At 42.0% G+C, this 21,427-nt stretch overlaps 1 protein-coding gene across 3 annotated transcripts in view; it reads right to left on the bottom strand.

Moving 5' to 3' along the window:
• FUBP3 (far upstream element binding protein 3) overlaps window positions 1–20,583 on the bottom strand; it is a 39,498-nt gene extending 18,915 nt beyond the window's left edge. For 2 of the 3 annotated variants that reach the window (XM_026860415.1, XM_026860413.1), the window contains exons 1-8: window positions 20,518–20,583; window positions 14,674–14,779; window positions 8,500–8,550; window positions 7,971–8,005; window positions 5,989–6,037; window positions 4,327–4,398; window positions 3,536–3,593; window positions 744–906 (exon numbers count right to left, since the gene is read on the bottom strand). In XM_026860415.1, the coding sequence (XP_026716216.1) occupies window positions 744–906; window positions 3,536–3,593; window positions 4,327–4,398; window positions 5,989–6,037; window positions 7,971–8,005; window positions 8,500–8,550; window positions 14,674–14,779; window positions 20,518–20,568 (585 nt within the window). In that variant the 5' untranslated portion in view covers window positions 20,569–20,583. The remainder of the gene's footprint in view (window positions 1–743; window positions 907–3,535; window positions 3,594–4,326; window positions 4,399–5,988; window positions 6,038–7,970; window positions 8,006–8,499; window positions 8,551–14,673; window positions 14,780–20,517) is intronic. The other variant, XM_026860414.1, reaches the window with a different exon arrangement.
• Between the last annotated feature and the right edge of the window lie 844 nt (window positions 20,584–21,427).

Here is a 21,427-nt window from a genome sequence, read left to right on the forward strand (position 1 = left end):
GTAACAGTCCTAGAGGGTAAAGAACTGCCAGCAAGTGTGCTACTCCTGAAGTTCCCAAGTAGCTGAATCCTTTGCAGAGAGAAACCCTCTACCTCAACAACTGATATCCAAAAATCTGTAACTGTCTGCATATAATAGTTAAGTGACCAGCCTTAAAACTACTGGATGAGAGAGGCCTAATCAGGGCACTCAAAAACACCTACATTTTTGACCCAGGTGCTTTTGTGAAACCCCCTGGTCTTTAAAACTTGTACCAGATGGAGGAATAAAGAATGTCTAGGAATGTAGTTTTATACATAACACTTATTTAGAAAGGGGTGGGATGAGGGAAAAAAAAAAAAAAGACGACACACGCCAGCTTTATCACAGATCAGCAACAAAAGAGAAGCACAGCACTCTACAACAGCATGGCTGGCATTAAAAACTACTGCAGCAGCAGACTAGACAGGGCTTTTTCTTGGCTGCAAGGATCCCCTCCTAATCAGCACGCACCAAATGTTATCATCTAAAGCACACTAGTTTCTTTCACAGTTCTGGCAAAAGTCCACTACGTGCGTAGCTGGGGACAAACCGATTTTGTTTGCAAAACAAGATTGGATTTGAGTCCAGCTCTCCGAAGGCAGAAGAGTAGTCCCTGCTGTAGAAGGTTAGAGCATTTAAGGCTCTCCATTTCAGCACGCTCTTGTTGATCTAGAGAAGCTGCAGTAGGGAAGAGAGCCCTAAAGTAAATGCATCTTGCGCACCTGCAACTGTTTTATTGTTTCACCTCCTTTGCCGATGACTAGACCCACTTTGGATGCCGGGATCAAAATCTCCTGAATCGTACTGTTGCCATCAACATCGTTGTGAAAACCAGGTCCGTTCCGACAGCGATCTACAATCTGCCCCAGTAGCCGTTTTGCTTGTCTTTGGAAAAGAATCGAGGGAAACAACCATTAGACAATATTGTTCCATGTGACCAAGAGACCAGGAACCATCGGAATGGGAAGTGATTGGGGAGAGGAGAAGTAGTGAAAAGATGGAGGAAACCATAGTTAGCACAATGTTTGCCTTTTTTTTTTTAAAAAAAAAAACCAAACCAAAAAACTCTGATGTATTTTTTCCCCTATCATGTTTACTTATAAGCAGTTTGATTTTTGAAAGGGGAAGAAAGAAGGAAGAGCAGAAGCATGCTCTGACCTCTTTGGAAGTTAAGGATAATAGTTGAGCTATAGCATTTGGGGTGCTTAATTTGAATGAAGATGCTCTAGGTTCTACACTTTTCAAAACATACATACAATATTTGTTAAAACTCAAGCTCTGTTCTTCTTGGTCAAGACAAAACCCACACACTGCTCTGATATTGCCACATCACACCGGTTAACCACTCTCTGATCAGTCACAGGCAAGTGCCTTGCTCTGCTCTGCCTGCTCTTGCCAGCAGCACCAGAACACTGCTCTAACACAGCCTCTGCCCCAAGCAGCAGGTGCCGAAGCTACACCATGAAGCAAGGCAAGGATACTGCAGCCAAGGATACTTCACAACCAGTGAAAGACTGGGTTTATCTAATCCTCATGAGAAGAGACACACAAAGCAGCATTTGGGAGATTAAACACCTCTTCTCTACAAATCTTTAGCACGTCAGAGGTAACTGGCAGGGTTTCCCTTCAGCTTGAAGACTCCTAGTACCAACACATCCCTTTCCTGCCCTTCTCGCACAACCCTTCTCAAAGCAGCTAGAACAAAGTCACCGGTTCCCTATTCAGCCCAAAGCAGCATCTTCCCCGCTCTCCACTTCATACCAAGCCCTATCAGGCACTCTGGGAGGGCTGGCTTCTCTCTGGTGATTTGAAGGAACAGCAGAAGGTCATCCCTCGCAAGCAGACATTCACCCGAGACAGCTCAGGGGGTGGTGATCTGAGGCTGCACACAGATCAGAGCACTGCTTCCTCCTGACTCTCTCACAAAAGGCAAAAAATGGCATTTCTGGAAGCCCACTTCAAATACTCTGGAAGAGTCTTAAGAGGTTTTAATCATCTACCTTCATATTTTGCATAGAGTTCTTTTAGTAACAATACAGAGACTGCAACAATTAATACACAACGTATTTCAGATGAGGAGGGGTCACCTGGAAATTAACCTTATTAGTTTGCCACTGGATATAACTAATGGAAAACAAAACCCTTCCCAAAGAAGTCTGACATCTTCACTGGTTTCCTTACTTCATTTTCCTTTTCTACATGTAGCCTGAAAAAAATAGTTCAAACAACCAATTTGATAAGAATTTCAGCACAAAAGTAAATCAAATTTCACCTAATTCCATGTCCTCAGCACCTTGTTCTGCTTCACACATTGAGTATTCTCAGTTTTATTTATTTAATTTATTTATATTTTAAGACAGCCTTGGACATGACTATATTTAACTGCTTATTTCAGAACCATGAAGTCTTAACTATAGCTCTCCCCCATTTTCCCCCAACTGCATTTCATCAGGCATCCCAGCTTTTTAGTATTTTGCTCTTGTTCTGAAATATCCTTTGCTATAGGGGAAAAAAGCACTTCAATATCGGCAAGAATACACTGCCTGCCCTTTAATGTGAGCTTGCCAATTATATTTATTCTGGCTCACTGCTTGCAGTATTATGGTAGAATAAGGAGATTTAAGTACCTTTAGATCTCTTAGGAATGGAAGAATGATGAGTGTCTTCTCTTTAGAGAGACAGTCTTTGCGCCCATGTATTTTCACTATCAAATGCAACTTAAAGATTTCCAGATGGATTTTAAAAAACCCACCTACCCAAAGGCTGGGGAGAGAAAGAGCAGCTCCATATGTTAAGTGTGTTCCTGTAAGCCTGAGGATCCTGGATCCAGTTCCAGCAGAGGTCCTCAACTGGTTTGTGAGAGTCTCAAACTCAGCTCCTGGGAAGGGGGAGGGAGGAAACACTGTCCCTAAAGTTTCTATAGGCCTAAAGAGTAGAAATCCCTGCTGGCTGGCTGGCCACATGTCTCTACCATGCAGGGATCAGAATTCAAGACTTTGGTTCAGTCCTTTGCTTCTGGTTGGCAGCGATGCAGAGCCAAGCACACCCATGGGCCTCATGCTGCTCTGCAACAACACCAACACCTCCAGATTATTCTGGAGTGGCACCGACAGGCTTTGGAGGCCTCATGCAGCCCTTCTTCAGCTGGAAGGATGTTCATCTCAATAGGAGTAGGGAAGCGAAGGGGAGAAGAGAAGTGCCCTTCCACAGCTTAGCTCAGTATCCTGGAAAGCTGCAGTTAGAAAACTGCATCCTAGGTGCCCTAAGAGCAACCTTGCCCTGCGGAGGGGAATTCCATGGAAATTTCTGCAGAGGCTTCAAACTGCAACTGGAAAAAAGCCTTTGAGGTGCACAGTTTAAAGCATCAGACCAAGAGGTTCTATGCTCCAGAGACCCTCAAGTTTCTCTAGGCCAATATTTGCTGGTATGGGTAACGAAGTAGCACCACTGACAGAGCACAGCATTAGGGAGAAGAGAGAGAAGGAGAAAGTAGACAAATGAAATCAGAACTCACTCAATGCTCTCTGGCGTCCCGGTGAGTACACAGGGCCTCTCAGGCATCCCACCGCTGTCTGCAAAGGAAACAAGAAGGAAACTTTTAATATATGGGATAAAAAAATAGGCAGCTGTTTCAGTAACTATCAAGGACTAACAGAAGCACCATCCCCCTGTACACAGAGCACATCAATGAATTCAAAGACATCCAGGGTCAACATATTTTAAATGATTTGCTGGATGTCTGCATTCTTTTAAAGCCTTCCCCACCAATTAATGGAAGGGGTAAGAACTTAGATTACATTCATCAACTGTTTCCCAAAGAGCTCTGCATTACAGTCTTCCCCAAAGCAAACAGGCACTAGCACAGAACAAATGGTTGGTCCCCTTTTTTCAGTGCAAGGCGATTTGTACAAAGAGCTGCTGTCACCCTCCTGAAATATCTTCTGCCAGGAGTTGGAGCTGACCAGACTAGTCAGAGACAAACCCCAAATCTGAGCAAAGTGGTACCACCAGGAGAAAACTCAACAGCTGCAATTTCAGGTCTAAGTACAAGATGGATTGTCCCTTTGCGTTGTACCCATCCATTGGTTAAAGACAGTTATTTCATTGTTTCATTGCCCAAAGCACCTGACAAGCTCATTTTCTATGCTAGTTAGGAGGTCAGTCCCACAACAGCTCTCCATGCACATCAGCCTAGTACAGATCAGTTGTTAACGGTGATGACATGCCATGAGAGTGGCCTGATCTAATGATGGCACATCCTTCAACATTAAAACCTGTTCACCCACCATACAAAGAGGCTCTTACCTGGAGCAATTTGAATTTTGCAGCCAGACTCTGCCTGAATCCGTGAGATCTGTTCTCCTCCCCTGCCGATTACTGAAATGAGTTCAATGAGCATCAGAACATACCATTTTTCTAAGTAACTGCAGAGCACCTTCCCCCTTTTACTCCACTGCAGCTATCTATGAAGGCATGGTTTGACTCCAGGATTACAGAAGAGGCATCCACAGCATGACCAAATTTATCATAGCAGAAAAACATTAAAATACTGCCAAAAGTTATTCTATTTGCTTGGAAAAGCAAAACAAAACAGAAAAGCCTGTTTTGCACTGGAATGGAAATACACAGTATGCAAGAAATAAGGCACTAGTTTGCGTGCTGCTAGAAGAGTAATTTAAGTATATCCTGTTCAGCCTGAAGCAATAAACCAGATATTTGGGGTACTAAAAAAGGCCAAGGACTTTTGCTTTTATTTCTTTAATATTCATATTTTACTGCCTCTTTTCAATAGACATGCTATGTGGCTGGTCTGCACTCAGACATAACTGCTACATACTAAAATGCTCTATCAACCTTAAGTGAAAACGAATACTCATCTCCCTTAACTCCTGGAGTCAGCACATCACTGTTTCACAATGAGACATACTGAGGAGAAACTATGTGCCAATCACCATTCATGTCCTTCCCAGACTGCAAAAACAGCAAAACTGTCAAGTCAAACAGGTATGCCTGGCTCAAGATGCTCCTACAGAAGTATCTCAGTTGTGAGTTTGCCACCCTCATACATACGTCCACTCCTCAACCAAGATTTGATTCAACACAGAGATGATGCACCAACAGAGCACACAAGCTCCCCTCTTACCACTCCCCCACATGTGGTACCAGGATGGATAAATGAAGAGGTCTGACAGGAGAATGAGCGTTTCCTTTGCAGGAATTTGAGTTACAGTTTTATAGTGTCTTTAGAGTCAGGACAAAACTTCACGCACTAAGCGGTAATTATCATCGCTTGTTATTTTCTGTTTTACTCTCCATATATCAAATTGAAAGGGATACACAGAGATCTAGCAGTGGAAGAGTCTATGCAATCACTGTAGTAACACATCAGCAGGAGGTGCCATTGAAAGGAAGAGTAATGATCCTCAAGATGAAGAGAGAAATTAGAACCAAGCTTGAAAGAGAAAAGTATCAGGAATGCAAATCTAGGAAAAATTCTCATCTCAGCAATGCATATTGGTTGCGTTTCCCTGCAGCAAATTTATGAGAGATTTAAAATTCTGTTTAACTTGCCTTGAGTCAACTCTTATTTTAACATTTAAATGTTGTTTTCCTCCCTCAACTCTCACAGTTTTGCATACTCAAAGGAAGTAAAGTGTTTCAGTGAGAGAAAATAAATTCATTTTTGACTTGTTTATGTACTATGCTAGAGGGAATTTAAAGGAGAGAATCACTAACACTCTTCAGTGACTTGTACCACACAGTCTTGTTCTTATTACTGGGGCACCAAGCTTCTCCATGCAGTTTGCACCTGGATTTTAAACACAGATCATCTGGTCCCCATGAAGACAGCATTAGACAAGGCTTATCCAAGGCTAGTAAGCAAAAAACTTGTGAGCATGTCAGAATAAACAGCATTCCTGCACAGAAAACACATCAAGAAACATCAAAAGCATCCAAGGTACTTACTAAATCCAACCATTTTATCAGGCACTTTGAACTCTTCTGTTATTACAGCAAAAAAAAAAAAAAAAAAGGAAAAAAAAAAATCAAATAGTCATTACAAAGGACAATTTGGAAGACAACTACATCCCTGCCATGGAAACCAGGCACAGCAGAAGGCTTTTTCATACACAAATAGAACACCACAATCAAAATCATTTGTTTTGGAAGGGACCTCTCATGGTCACCTAATTTTTCCTATGCTGGATATATTTCCAGTCTACTCTCCACTATCTTCAATGGAGATGATGGAAGAACCTCTTTTTGTCATTCTTTCTCCAGACAGATTTAAGAGGATAGTGTCAAAGTTTTTTTAATACTTAGCCTAGACCTTCCAAGCCGCAATCTCTGACTACTACTTTTGGTTATGCTCCTGCTAAGGGACACTTACAAAAGCCAATCCCGGCATGAATGACCCCTCCGATAATCACAGATTTTAAAATTTTTTTTTTTGCCTGCACGTCCTTATAATTCTTTTCCTTGGAATTTATAAAAGCTGTCTTCAATTATCCTTTGAAGTCTTATTATCTTGAGACTTCCGTATCTATTGCTCTTTGGACTTTTTCAATGTGTCTCTGCCTCAAACCACAGCACCCAAAGCAATTTCCTAAGACTTGACCATAGTCAAGTAGAAAGGCATTAACTTGTATTTTCTACAAGTTAGAAATAACTAAGCAAAAAAACCAATCCCACACAATGAATATGGAATTTTTCAAACTCTGTATTTAGGTGTTATATACAATTTGTTCAGCAACTCAAAACCTGCATAAATTCAATCCAGGTTTTGTGGTGTGGTATATTAAAATATTCTCATTTTTTGCTTTAGAACAGTTAGGGAAGGTATAAAATACACATTAGACTGCTAAGCTGCAGGTAAAGTACTCCCCACTGTCCTGAGGCTCCCTAGCAGCAATGCAAAACCAAACAGTGCCATCCATACCTGCAACAGAACAGACTCACCTGCTACAGAGAGGTTCAAAATTACAGTTGTTTAACCTGCAATAAACCCAGCCTGTTTCCAGAATGTCCTATCCTGCATTTGTTAACCACCCTGTGTTGGAGAAACAGTTGCAGGTGTACAAAGCAGCTACTCTAGCAGAAAACCAGCCACCAAAATCAGAAAGAAACCAATTCAGGCTTTGCAGCCTTATCAGTTGCCTGCATAAACATCGCTCCTGGCAGAAGAGAGGAGGCAGGTAGCAGCAGAGGAGAGAATGCTGCCCACCCCTTTCCGTGCTGCCCTAGCTGGACATTAGCTTTAACCTAACCATTAAAAATTGAAGGTTCTACAGTCTTCATAAATATATCTCATTTGTCCTTTCTGCTGAGGCTCCCAAACATAGTTATGATGGAAATGCAGTATTATTAGCCCTCAGGTGAATCCAGATTTAGAAATGATCTCCCCTTCCTACTCAAACCAAGACAGATAAATCCTTAAGATGAGGATTTGAAAAAAACTGAGCATTTTGCTTTTGTATTAGATCCTAAGACACACTGCATGACAAATCACACTTGCTTCAGTCTCCCAAAAACATTTTTGACAAAGGAGTCATCCCAGGTCATATTACACCAACAAAACTAAGAATTAATAACAATTAAAAAAAAAATCTACCTTCCCATTTAATACTTGCAACTTTTTTGAAATGCCAGAGCTTTTTTTACTTTTTCTTTCTTCCCTCCCATCACAGCAGGGGAAAGGAGAGGAGAGAGAATTTATTCTTCTTGGTCCTGAAGATTTACAGGAACCAGATCCAAGTTTCACATCAACTCTTCTTTCTTCATCACAACAAAAAGCCTTAAAAGTGTTAGCAGAAACCCCAGCCTGGAGAAAACTCAAGCTGACAGTTTCTCCATATTCTCAACCTCTGACTTCCTAACACTACTACAGATGGTGGATCAATAAACAATTAGAATTGATCAATAAATAATAAAACATAACCCACTGCTTACCTTTGATGTACCAGGGCCCCTAACTGGTTACCTACTGTGGCAGAGAGAGAAAAAAGGAAAAAAAAAAATCAAAGCATTAGCACGGATAAACTAACTTCATCCCTACAGAAAAGGAGTTCTTACCATTTCATCAAAAAAGAAGGAAAAGCAAAACAGTAATTTAGGTTCAGTGGCTGAAATGAATGCGTTGTGGTACAAAACAGGAGGGGATTTCTTGGTCAACACACACCATAACCCAGTGTCCAGCTGAACACAGGATAGGGAATTGATCCACATCTCCCCATGCTGAGAGTCATGGGAGAAAATCCTGCCTGCCCAAACCCAAATCCCTGCAACTAAGCTCCCCCCTTCCCAAATTAAGCCCAAGGTAGTAAAAAAAAAAAGAAAAAAGAAGTGGGGGGTTATGGAGATGAGAAATTTCAGACAGACTGGTACGTATTAAAAAAAAAAACCAAAACCATAAATAAAAGCTGATCAGACTCAAAGATTTAGGCTATGCAAAAAGCATTAAGGAGTACTTGCACGTACTTCTCTCTGTGTCTCTTATCGGTGCTCCATGGAGCCCACTTACACGGAGACCTGTTAAAGGAATAGGTCCATTAAGTAACCTTGTGGCACCCAAATGGTATTTTTCAAAAAAAACCCAAACCACAACACATTTTACTGAACGCACACATTCCAGGCATATCTGCAATGTTAGCTGGTGGTCCCTTTATGATTAGCAGTTATCTCCCCAGCTGACAACCCTCAAACAGATTTCTGGCCCCCCCCAACCCCAACAGATTAGATCTTTCTTCCAAACGTTAATGGGGAAAATATCATTAAACCAGCTCATGCAAAGTGGAAACACATGCCCTGCTGGGCTTCCTACTGGACTCTGCCTGCAGCAAACCAGCTAAAAACCAGACCATTTGGTCCTAACAACCACTTGAAAGATTATATTGCATGCCTGGAGGGCACAAGTAGGGAAACAAATGAAACCGGCCAACACGTGAGCTGTGATAATAAAGATGCTGTTTCAAACTACCTTGCAGCAACCTGCACATTCTTTGACCTGAAATAAATTGGCAATCAGCTGGCAGGGTTAGAAAGCGGATGCATCCCACACACTCTAAATCCGGTAAGAAAAATGCATAAAGTTTGTCACCAAACACTTTACTCAAATAAAATAGACAAAGAGAGTCAATACTGTATTTCTGCTGCATGTCAATACCGCCATAATAGTTCAGGACCAAAATATTGACAGCATATATATTTTATTACTCTCCCCAGCTCTGTGATAAGACAACTGCTGTGTTATTGACTCAGTTAGATTTGTCTTTGCATATTCTCACCCTGAATATAAAAAGCTCTGATTTGATAACTATCAATACTGCAGTTGGAAAACGTGGGTGATGTAATGGGGAATATTTGCTCTAGCTGATAAGCCACTACTGTCGAGCTGAGCAAATACGACCAAATTCAGAATCTCGCCATCTTGCCCCAAACCGTGCTCTGAATAGTTTTACTACACACAATAGGTCTGGTGGCTACTGTGGTGGTATGGGATTGCCCTTGCCACAGACCAGGCCACTCATTATCCCAAGATGCCAGAAAGAGTGGTCTAAATACTACAAGGCTGTATTTAAATATACACTTCGCATTTCAATTCACCGTAACAGCTCCCTTAGCAGTCTGTTCCACTGCAGCCGCTGCCCACAAATTATGAGACAGATACACATCCTATAATCAACTCCTGAAGTTCACACAAGGAACAGAAGAGCCTTCATTTTGTAACGCGATCCTACACTTGAAGAAGATAATTTCTTAGGGGAAAACTGTACGAGCACAACAAGTTAAATCAGTCAGGGAAATAATCAGATGTGTGTAACATAACCTCTCCAACCCATTCCAAGTACTATACAAACATAGTAAGCCATGCACCACCCCAGAGATATCAGCCTTAGTGTGTATTTACTGTACAAATTAGCTAAAAAAAAAAATAATTAAGCCACGATAACTTATGCACAAGATCATTTCTTTCACGTTTCACAGATAAACTCTCTAAGAGCTGAGATGGGCTGGAGAGAACTGAGAGGGATTTACTTGAGGTCAGTTCCGATTTCTCTCTGTTTTGAGGGGAAAAAAGAATTGACATGGCTCCCGGTTCTAACAACCTAAAGGTCTGTTCCTTCTCCAACATGCCCATTTTGCTCTGAAAGACAGGGACTAATAGAGAGGCAGGGCTGGGGCAGGCCGTGCTTACTGCTGTACTGAAAGCTGATGTACTTTCCACCATCTCCCTCTTCACACCAGGGAGGGGGCTGAACTCTGACAAGCCACGTAACTATTTCCCCCTTTTACATCTATACAATTTAACTGTAACTGCAGTCATTTTACTGCAAATAAGGAAAAATACTGAATAAAATCAGCACCATTTCCTATTAATGGCACCTGCTGGTAGATAACTGTTCACTCTGCTTTGGGCTTCACCTTAACTGAATTCTACCTAACAGACACTCAAAACAAATGTGGATTTTTTTTCCACCCCATAAAACAAAGCAGTGCCTCCCACTAAATTAATGTGCATGATGGGAACATACCATCTTGTCAAGAATATCTTCATGGCTAGAATAAAATCAGAGCAATGCATCTCCTGGAGAGCAGTGGAACAAGCTTGCATTTCTGAACCGAAGTGGGATCATGATAAATTTTAGAAAGCTATAGGAAGACATTAGTTACCCTAATTGTTCATCATTAAATATTGCTAGGTTTTTCAATTAAGTGGTCAAAACCTAATAATTTTCATGCCTCCATTCACTGCAAATCTTCATAGGTTTTTTTCCCCTCAAACTGCCTTATTTTAAAAAATGGTGATCTGTAAAGTTGCAGTTTTGAAGAACACTGGCATTTTGTGTATCACACTAAACCTTTTGCTGAGAGATCTGGATTTTTGCCCTGGTCCTCCTGCTGCTACAGATGTGTCAAGGGGCTAACTAACTTTCATCAGCAGTAAGACAGGGATAAGATTTCCTTCTGCCCATCGCTATTTTCATTGAAAACATGTTGGGAGCAAAAGAATAAAGCATTCCGTACACCAGGATCATGTTGTGTTTGAGCCTCTCAGCTCTACTACAATCAAGTTTTAATACACCAAAACAGGCCATCTTCATATCTGGATGCACCACAGAAGCTTGGGGATGGCAGGGGGTGGAGAGAGGAGGGGTGTGAGGCTTCCCCAAGGTCTCCCATCTTTGTTTCCCCAGTCTCAAAGGATGCCCCAGCCTTCAGCTGCAACACGGCTGTTTAACTCCACGTATATCACTGGAAACTTCTTCAAAGCAGTCCAAAACAGGGCAAATAGAGGCTAACATTCTGGCAATCAGACTCTTTGCAGCAGACTAGATTCCTGCTTCCTCCGAACAAAAGGAGGCTGTTTCTTTAAGGATTATTTAGCAATAAACGAACTTATTAAATTGTGTTGATAATTAGAAGGGAGGCCAGGAGCAGCCGGTGGCCATTAACAGGAGAGCTGGGTCTCTCCTCAGCAGGGAGCCACAAGTAAGATGCCACCAGGTCTCTCTGCAGCTCAGGCTAACCCCTTCTCTAGGGCTCACTGCCACTGAGAAACATTAACTGCAGCAAGGGGCCATCGAGATGCTGACTACAACTTACTGCAGGCAGTACAGATAAACCCCATCTTCTCCCTGCACTGTAGCTATTTGCAGGATTACTTTAAAGTTGTTTCCAGAAAGGGGAAATAAAGCAGCTGGGGAAAAAGAGAAATAATCCATTTCAAGCTCTGATGCCAACAGGCCAGGTCACCACAGCCAAGCTCTTCGTTTCAGATTAAGGTTATGTTAAGGGGAATGCAAAAGGCACTCACATTCTGGTTTCCAATTCTATGACAACTCTATTTTTCCTGGAAATGCCCTAAAAGCAGCTGGATTTGTTTTGACCATCATGCTGTCACCCTGTCTTAAGACCACTTCCTAAGCTGACATCAATCAGCCACGCCAGCAGCTGCTTACAAAAATGGAGAGGTAGAATTAGATTTTCAGGAAAGACAGACAGTTTTCTTGTCACCCTAAGCACTTCCCCTGAACCCAATTTTTTCCAGGAGTATTAGGAACAGAAGTAATTTTCTAACAGCTACAGGGGGATAATGAAGCAGTGAGACCTGCACCCAGCTGTGAACACACAGTATACAGAAGTAAACAATCAAAAGATTTACCACCAGATTTGTTTCCAAGCTATCCAGAGCAGCAGAATGTATCCAAACCCCCACACTATAAAATTTCTAGAGCATGCATAACAACATAAATAACCACTTCTTGACAACAATGTCTCCAAACTGTGGTTCACAGACAAGCAGAAAATGGAGATAAGTGTGGGCACACGATCCCAACACCCCTTGTTCACAGCTAACAGAGAACTAAAAGATCATCCAAACGGGAAGTGCTTTCCTAATTTAAGTGTCTTGTTAAAACCAAATGGCACCTGCTTAAAGCTGCATTACAGACTTTCCATGCCATGGCAGAAAGAGCTGACTGAGTATGGATCATATCACAAAGCAAACACAACTTCAGGAGCTCCTCTGCCAGGCCACCGTTCTGGGTATGACATTGAAGAGTGGCACAGGAGAATTATGCAGGTAGGTGGGGAACTCATCCCCCAACTGTATTTCAAATGCCATCAGAAATAAAATCCAAGATGAACAAAGCTGAAAGAAGTGGTACAACCCTTGTTCCTACCCTGACAATTCCTGTTTCTTCATAAAATTCCAGCCCTTTAAAATATTACTTCCATCATTTCTCTTCTCTAAGATCTCACAGACCAGACTTTTGGGAAGGGAGTTGGACAAAGTTATGAAACCTACAGATGCAGATGAACAACCCAACGGCAAATACAGCATTGAGAGCTACTTTAAAAACAGTTACAGACAAGGCCCAGTGCTGAACTAGAGGGTGAGCAAACACCCCTAGGTCTCCGCGTCGGCAGCAGAACTGCCAACACGGGAGTCAGGAGTACAGCCACTCTGGAAGGCTCTCCCAGGAATACAACCTGGTCATGGAGTTATCTGTCACAACACAAGAAACCAGCAGTAACATGCATTTATAGCCCAGACTGCAACTGTATTGACATGGTTTGTGTCAACACAAACAAGGCTCAGCAAGGAACAGTGCTCACCAGTAAAAGTTTAAGTACAAAGTCTAACTTGCGCTGTCATTAAGCACTAGAACCATTTTACATGTTAAAAGTTCATAAACACATTTTGTCAAGACGTCAGATTGCTCAGTTCAGTCTGATGAATCAATGAAAGAAACAGGCAGGACTTATGGTACGACTACTACTTTGAAGGCTACTTTTATTCTTTTTCACATATAGCCACTTACCTAAGCTATTCAGACACAGCTCAAAGTTGTTCAGCACTCCTCACCGCTGCACGGCCTGCCTGACAGCCGAGCACCGTCCCCTACAGAAACCAGCACGTACCAGTAACACCAGGCCCCTGGCTTCTCACAGACATAGCCTGAGATACAAAGCACAGGGGCTCACTTAGATAAATTCATTCTTTCCTAAAAGACCAAACCAAAGGAGCAACAACCTCAGAACCAACACCAGAGAACAAAGTGGGCTGTGGCATGTGCTCAGAAAACAGTAATGTTAGCAAGCCAGAGGCTCCACATGAAGGAAACTTCTCCCTTTGCTCCTGCACTTTTTTTTTTCAGAATGAGAAGCAGACATGCAGCATTTTCAGCCTTTGTATTAGACAGAAAAAACAATTTCAAAATGAAGTGCTAGGCAGAAGCTTTGCTTATCTCCTCAGTACTCCTGAATGTATCCAAGACAATCACCCTGGAGGGCTACCTGTGTCAGTACAAATACTAGAGAAAATAGGAAGACAGCCACTTTTTTTTAAAATCAGCAACTGACAAAGGTGAGCTCTTTGCATCTATACAGCAGCAGATAATACAGTTTAAATACTTCTTGTAACAGTGCACATCATTAGATTTGTAAAAAAACAAAACACCTAACATTTTTGTTGCTCCAACCAAAGATAAGAAACTAATAACTTATTTTAAAATTGTAACACTTCATACAATATTAACTCATTATAGTTACCAGATGGTGGCCAATGTTAAATGGTCCAGCAATTTAAGAATTCTCAAAGAATAACTATGAAAAAAAGATAAGCCTAATATGGAAAGTATCCTTGCATCAACTTACATCAATACCTTTTCTCCTTAAAATTTACGTACAAACCAATCAGAACTCGACAGCAACTGAACTACTGTTCTGTGACCACTGTTACACGTGGAAAGGAGCACCTGTAATACTGTCCCTATACACTGTCTGCTCTCAAAAAATCAGGACCATCAGGGTAGAACAGCTTTACTATGCACATCTGGTACTCCAAACACAGGCTCCAGCACAGTTCCAATCAGCACATCCTCCTCCCTCCCTTCCCAGCTACCACAGAACAAGATTTAAATTATAGAGTTGGTTTGCTAATTAATGTGAAGAATTGCTTCACATTAATAATACTAATACCTAGGAGCCCTGTACTATCTAGATAAGACTAAACAGCACAGGGAACCTTGTATAAAATTTGTATACACAGAAAGAGGCATCGATTTGTGTCATTAGAGCAGACAACTGCCTCTATAGATGAATTTCAGGAGCTCTATCCACAAGTCTGACTAATCGTAGCCTGCTTACCTCCATCATCCAGGGGCCGTTTCTGCACTCCATAACCGTAGACGGATGGGTCCACAAGTGTTGTAGAATTATTCAAGTGAGGAATATCTCCGATTTTAGCAGCAATCTATAAAAACAGGGGATAAAAGCATGATTCACATACCTGAAGTTTCAGCCACTACAGCTAAACACTCTTTTCTTCCAATAAGGCATTTAGCCCAGGCCAATCTCCTCTCAGCTATTTACTATATAGGTAGCTTTATAACAGTTGCAAGACAGTAGTTATTAATTTGTAAAGTAAGCAATCTTCTGCTTGCTTTTAATATTTGTTTAATCAAGATCACATTCACCCAGTTCCTCTTCTGGATCATAAGTAGGTATTTACTCCCTGGAACATTATATTCAGGTTTGTTCACTTGATGGACAGCTGACAAGCTAAATCTTGCAAAGAAGAGAGTTCAAACTAGCTCATCAACTTTGTCCTGGAGAAGCTGCCACCATCACAGCTGTGTAGGAGGACACATACTTCCTCCTGAATCTGTGCATATCCAGACATATAGAAATGCATATTGGTGGGGGGAGCAGAGGAAGAAGAATGTGAAAATACCCAGCACGTGGTCAGGTTTGGGAACTCCTTGTCAAAGAGAATGGATCACCCTCTGTTTACTGTACAAAGAATAAGCCAGTGAACAAACTATTAGCAGAGGTTAAGTTTCATTTTCCTGCAGCAGTCAACACAGCACAAACATGACTAACACTGCCTGTACCTCTGCTTCCATCCCTTACAGAGGGATAACAGCCACTCCCTGCCAAGCTGGGATTCAAGTTGGACATTTACAGGAAAGAGGAGTCAGTCAGGTATCACAGTAATGGGATTAAGGTAAGCAAATGAACTAGGCGAGAGACACCTAACCACCACTGCATAAAAGTGAAAAAGTTAAGCTCATGTCTAATGATATTTGGGAGACATCCAAGCAAATGGATGCTGAGAAAAACAAGCCCTTTCACCTGCTCTCCAAGCTAACTGAGGCAAGCTCACTCCAGAAACAGAAGTACATCACTTCAGTGCTGCCCCGGGGTTAAATACCTGCTGCAGGGACAACAAACTGCAGTCTGACAGCACCCCTTGCCTACACAAAGTACTTGGCTGTTACAAGCCAGTGCAGAACAAAGTAGTTACAGAACAAATACAAAACACTGTGTATTCTACAGTGTCTGCTTCCTTTTCCAGCAAAAAGAAAATAACTGAATAGGATCTTTACTAGGACTCTGATCTCACTCTATTATAACTGGCATTTCACTGGAGAATAAGCAACAGGAACGGATGAAAGAGCATTTTACAGAGATACGTTTTAAATGAAGACAAGTGCAAGTGACAAATATAACTAAAGGTGTCCTTAAAATTTGAGTTTTACTGCAACAGAAAGACATCTGCAGTAACTCTGGTTGTTGACACTATCGGATGCTGCACTGGAATAAACAACTGCCCAAGATTCAGAACTACAGGTTACTGAAAAAAAAGCTATTTGAAATAATCTTGAGAGATTGAGGGCTTTTAGAAAAAGAATAGAAAACATTCTCTTCAGTGCCTTGCATGAAAAGAGCTCCAAGTTTTGACCATTTTCTTCTGATAGTCCATCCCCTTCCGTCTTCTTTTAGAAAATCAACAACTTTGTCGTGTCAGAAATGCCAGGAGCTAGAGAATAGTGTTCCTGCAGGACCAGCACAGTGATCATGTAGCAAAGCTGTGATGACAAGCACCGTATATATCAACATCTCAAAAACCTAATAAATCCACGGAAATCTGATTCTGAAAGCACAGACTACCCCTTGTCCGCTCCATACTAAGGAGTGCCAGGTGATGCCTTGCTTTTTTGTCGGACACTGTATTGCATCCATGGTTCCAGCCCTTTGCCCACGTGTTTTCCCCTTATGTTTGGGATGCAGAGGGTTTCAATGAAGGTGCAAAGAGCATAGATATTTCTTGACTACTTCAATGCTGAAAAATAAATTTAAAGCACTATTTTATAACAATCTATTAACAGTTTTCACATAACAACTTACAAACGTATGTCAAAAGGAACAGTGTCAGGTATAACATACCTTGGCATGTTTTGGCACATTTGATTTTGACATGCCCTTTATGAACCCTCTTTCTGTTAGTAGTTATTTACTTGAAAAAAAAAAATAAAATCTTTAGGTTGTGGAAACTGTGAACTGATAGTTTGGAGCTGGAATCACACACCACACACTCAAGGGAAAGGAAAAAAAAGTCTGTGGATAGCAGAAGCTGGCCTACAAAAGGAAGCTAGCAGGAAGACGAAAGGTGTGCATGAACAGGTCACCAGCACTAAAGCTGTCTGTCCCCAGAGCAGGAAAGCTTTGCAAACCCCTACTCATGCTTAGCATACAATTATTGTCCTGGCACAGAACCCTCCAAGTAAAGAGCAAAATAAGAAACAAAGCAATTTTTACATCAGCTTTTGGGATATTTTCCTCTTTTCTTTTCCCCTCCTTTAAACTCATACCCTTATATTTCCAAAGCCTCCCAGCTGCCACGGGATTACAGCAGACAACATGCCACCTCACCACAGCATGAAAAAATACCGTGCAGAATTAAAATTTGAGCTTTTTAAGTAGACGTGGCAGTTAAAATACATTTTAACTTCTTACGTTCAACTTAAAATCGGAGCCTCAGTTCAGCAGGGAGATAAGCACAAAAGTTAGAACAGAGCAAAAGCAAGCAGACCTAGTCCTTATCTGACTAAATGACCTTGAGTAATGTACTGCTAGCCACTGCTTTTGTCCCACTGAGTCTTCATTTTTTCCTTTTTCTTACCTAAACCCAAAACACCTATTTTAATAAACTCTAAAATGCACAAGAAAAAAAAGCATCACTACCACAGAACTGTTTCTGCACCTAATTTCCCCACAATAAAGTTCTCCAACAAACACTTTAATACACAGCACAAGCCTCAGGTACAAATTGCAACAGTAAAGCCAAGAAAAACAAACAAAACCCCACAAAGTTCTGTGAAGGATACATGCTTTCCTATACCATGCACTTCTGTCCTCCTGTACTTTTAACACCCTTTAAAAAATGTGTAATACCAATCCACTTTTAAACATGAAGCTTCTTTGCTAGGCACAGAACTCAAACACCAATATTTGCAGAACTCAGCTTTCAAGAGAAAGGGCCCAGCTTCTGGGGAGAATCTCTCCATGCTGTCCTGCAAAAGACCAGCAACTGATGAAGTCACCAATTCTAGGTATTAGTGGTATATAAAACAATAAGGCGCTGTCATCTGACCCTTCAGACAATTCTAGTACTTCTGTACTCTTGCCATTCATTGAGCAGAACCCTCAAGTTTGTATGAGAGATGTTTCTGCAGAGTTCTGTAGGAAGTAGTGAAACCATTCACAACCATTTAAGTTTCATGTCACAGGTGGTTTTCCTCAACAGTAGAGAAATTGAAAAGCCCTAGATGTATTTGAGGATGATCTGAAAAAGTACTCCGTGAGGGGATAAAGAAAAGTAAGACCCCTCTATCCCCATAGAAATTAGAAGTAAGAGCCTGATAATAGAAAGGAATTTTAAACATACAGCCTGTTGGCTCTCAGTCTCAGGATATTCATCCACTTTAAAGGTATCCAAGATTACACACTACAGGGTTATGAAGCCACAGCCTTTCCTCTTCACAACATTCCCAGAAATTCAGATTCGGGCAGTACATGTGGCAGGTTACAAGAATAGCACATGTGAGAACAGGGAATCTGTATGTGCTGCAAATGCACGTGTTGTACTGAAAATGAGACTGCCAAGGAGAACAGGAGAGGGTGAGAACCAAGCAAGCCACTGCTTTGTCAATAAGAACAAGACTCGACAGTCCGAAAGAAAGCCATTTTTGTCCAAAGTACAGGCAGCTCTGCTTATTTTCTGATCCCATTGCTTAAAAGGCGAACAAACATCTTCTCTCTCTGGCCTCCCCCCAAAATGCCACAGAAAAGCCACCCTGCCTAGGAGCAGCCGGACAGATCAGTCATCACTTATGATCCATAAACTAATCCACCCACTTGAGCCATGGTGCAGACTGTGCAGGACAAACAACCTTAAAGATCCAGCATTCACTTGAAAAAGTAATTTTTCATACATCTCAAATACTTAGAGTCCATGAAAAATCTAGCACAGACACTGCTGGAAGCAAAGTACGAGTCATTTCTGTCAAAGCTATTCCGGATTTCTTACTCTTATGTCATCTCACATCCCAGTGACTTTGAGGAATGTGAAGTGTTACATGATGTTGTTACATGCTGTGATTGATCAGGAAAGTCTTCCCTGTCCTGAATTATTTAGTTATTAATAACTAAGCACTGTATTCCACAGCACAACTTTAGTGTTACAGCTCTCATGAGAGCTGAATTTAGTAAATTTGATTACTAGTCTTAAATGCAAGATTAAACTTCAAAAGGGTTCAAATGTCAAGCCAGGGATGCCATACCAACCCACAAGGCAAGAACTACAACCGAATTTTTTTCTTCTGCTCCCTCCCCCCCTTAAAGCAAAAGTAATACTCTGAAAAGGCTATAGCATTGGCCAGAAGCAGTCCAAAAGCTGACATCTAAGTAGAGATCAGTACAGTTCAGGGAAACAGAACGTTAAACACGCTCAGTGAAAGCTCTGCCATCGCCTCTAGAAGAGCGTTAAGTGTAACCACATTTATATCCCGCCCCATTCTCAGCCAGGAAGTTCCATCACAAACTGCTTGGGCACTGAGGTAAATATCCATCCACTGAGCAATTAAGACCACCTCCACTCACATGTGGTAACGAGTCACTAGTGACAATGTAGTCCTTCTGTTCTGGGCATGAACAGACTATGTACTCCCTTACAAATCCTCTATGGAACTAGATTAAATAACGTACTTTTGCAGGGGGGGAAATATTTTAGCACTTGCCAACAATTCTTTTCATCCTATAAACACTAATGGAAAAAAAAAATATCACATTCAACAGGCAGCATACAACTCACCGCACAAAAATGTAGGCCACTGCACTCCCATGAACACGTGCAAAGCACGCATTTCTCAACACGCTTGCTTTCAGCGTAGAAAGATGGCAGGAAGGTTGCTACGCTGCAGCACCTGACCTGAAGTTGGCAACTTGGAAGATTTTGAAATCTTTCAGTTCAAACTGACTCAAGTCATAGGTTCACAGAAACCCACATTCTTTCAAGTATAATGAACTTAACAGCAAAATTGGAGTGAGCACAGCTAGGTTACAGAATTATTTAATATTCCATCTCCTTCGCATGTGGGTTAGGGGGCCGCACAGATTCACCCTACAAACATGATGACAACAACCACACAACACTGTTCCACATCAATTTTTAGTTCATTCTGCTTTAGCCTAATACTGTCCAAGGCATCCCACCTTCACATTTAACCTGTTACTGATTAGATCAGTGGTACATACTGTTGCACTTTCAACGCTCAGAAAATAATTTCAACAAGCTGCAACTTCCCAGTAAATAATTATTTTCTTCTACATAAACAGGTTTTTCAAAGATTATTCAACTGCTAGCAGGCGATAATATTACCAGACATTCAACAAGATGTTTTTGCAATGAGAGGCCTTCAGAAACAGACAACCAGGACAAGACAAACACAGCTGCGGCACCTCTCAATTTAACTGCACCAAGCAGATAACTGGGCTAACAGCAAAGCTTTCAGACATCCCATACCACCAAGGCCACAGCGCTTTGTTAGACGCTGAAAAAAGTGACATGTGGCCTCATCCAGGAGACAGCTAACACACAACTTGCCTACTACAATACTTATGCTGAGAAAGGAGAAAGAAATCAACGACCGAAGAACAGACTAGCTCGCGATCTCCTCTGGGAAGGTGCAGGGTGTTCATCTAGAACAGCAAGTGCCTCTGTACGGGTCGCTGAAGACCACCCAGAACGGGGACTTGCTGCTGTACTGATTCAGGAGTGAGCCGCAAGCGACGGTAAACCACTTAAGTTCCATTAGAGCGATGGCTTGAAAGATCTTAGGGTCCAGCTTCAGAAGTTTCTCAGCAAAATGAGAAAAGCGAGTCTGAGCGACAGGAGGAGATTTCTCCCACCTGGCCTGCAACATTGGGAAGAATAAAGTCAAGGTCTTTAAGCGCCAGCAGGGCTGCGGTCCAGTTATTTAGCTGTACTACATCTCCTTAAGGTGCAGTTACTAAGCACGAGTAAAGTGCAGCCTGTTCAGAGGTGGAATGAACACCTGCAACAGACATGGAACAAGAGATGCGATGAACAGTCGCAAATATCTGTCTGTGAGCAGAAGCTTCTTCTTTCGGGAGTTACTTTCCACAAACTGAGGAGCACACAAACACTTGGAATATCCTGTACTGAAGACAAGGGTGCTGATTTCTGCAGGTCTGGGCGCTTTCACTGTAAGTTTCCAATTCAGTGCCATGTAAGCTCAGAGATCCCTTTGGGGAGCACTTCACATCACCCTCTCCCTCCCTCCCTCCCTCCCTCCCAGGGGGGAATGCAAAGCTCCCCCTCTGCCAGGGCTTCTATAGATTAGCCTAACGCATAACGAAGCACCCGTTTAAAAACCGAATTAACATTAAGCTCACACCCACCCACTGCAAAGTGCAAGACGACAGCTTCGCAGACGAGAGCTCCCGCAGGCTGCACACCGCCTCCTTCCCCGCGCAGAGCAGCGCTGCTACCGTGTCAGAAGCCCCGCCGCGGGCAGGCGACTGTCACAGAGCTGTC

This window comes from Athene cunicularia (genome assembly GCF_003259725.1).
Source record: "Athene cunicularia isolate RWA chromosome 17 unlocalized genomic scaffold, athCun1 chr17_part1, whole genome shotgun sequence".
Classification (NCBI taxonomy): Eukaryota; Metazoa; Chordata; class Aves; order Strigiformes; family Strigidae; genus Athene; species Athene cunicularia.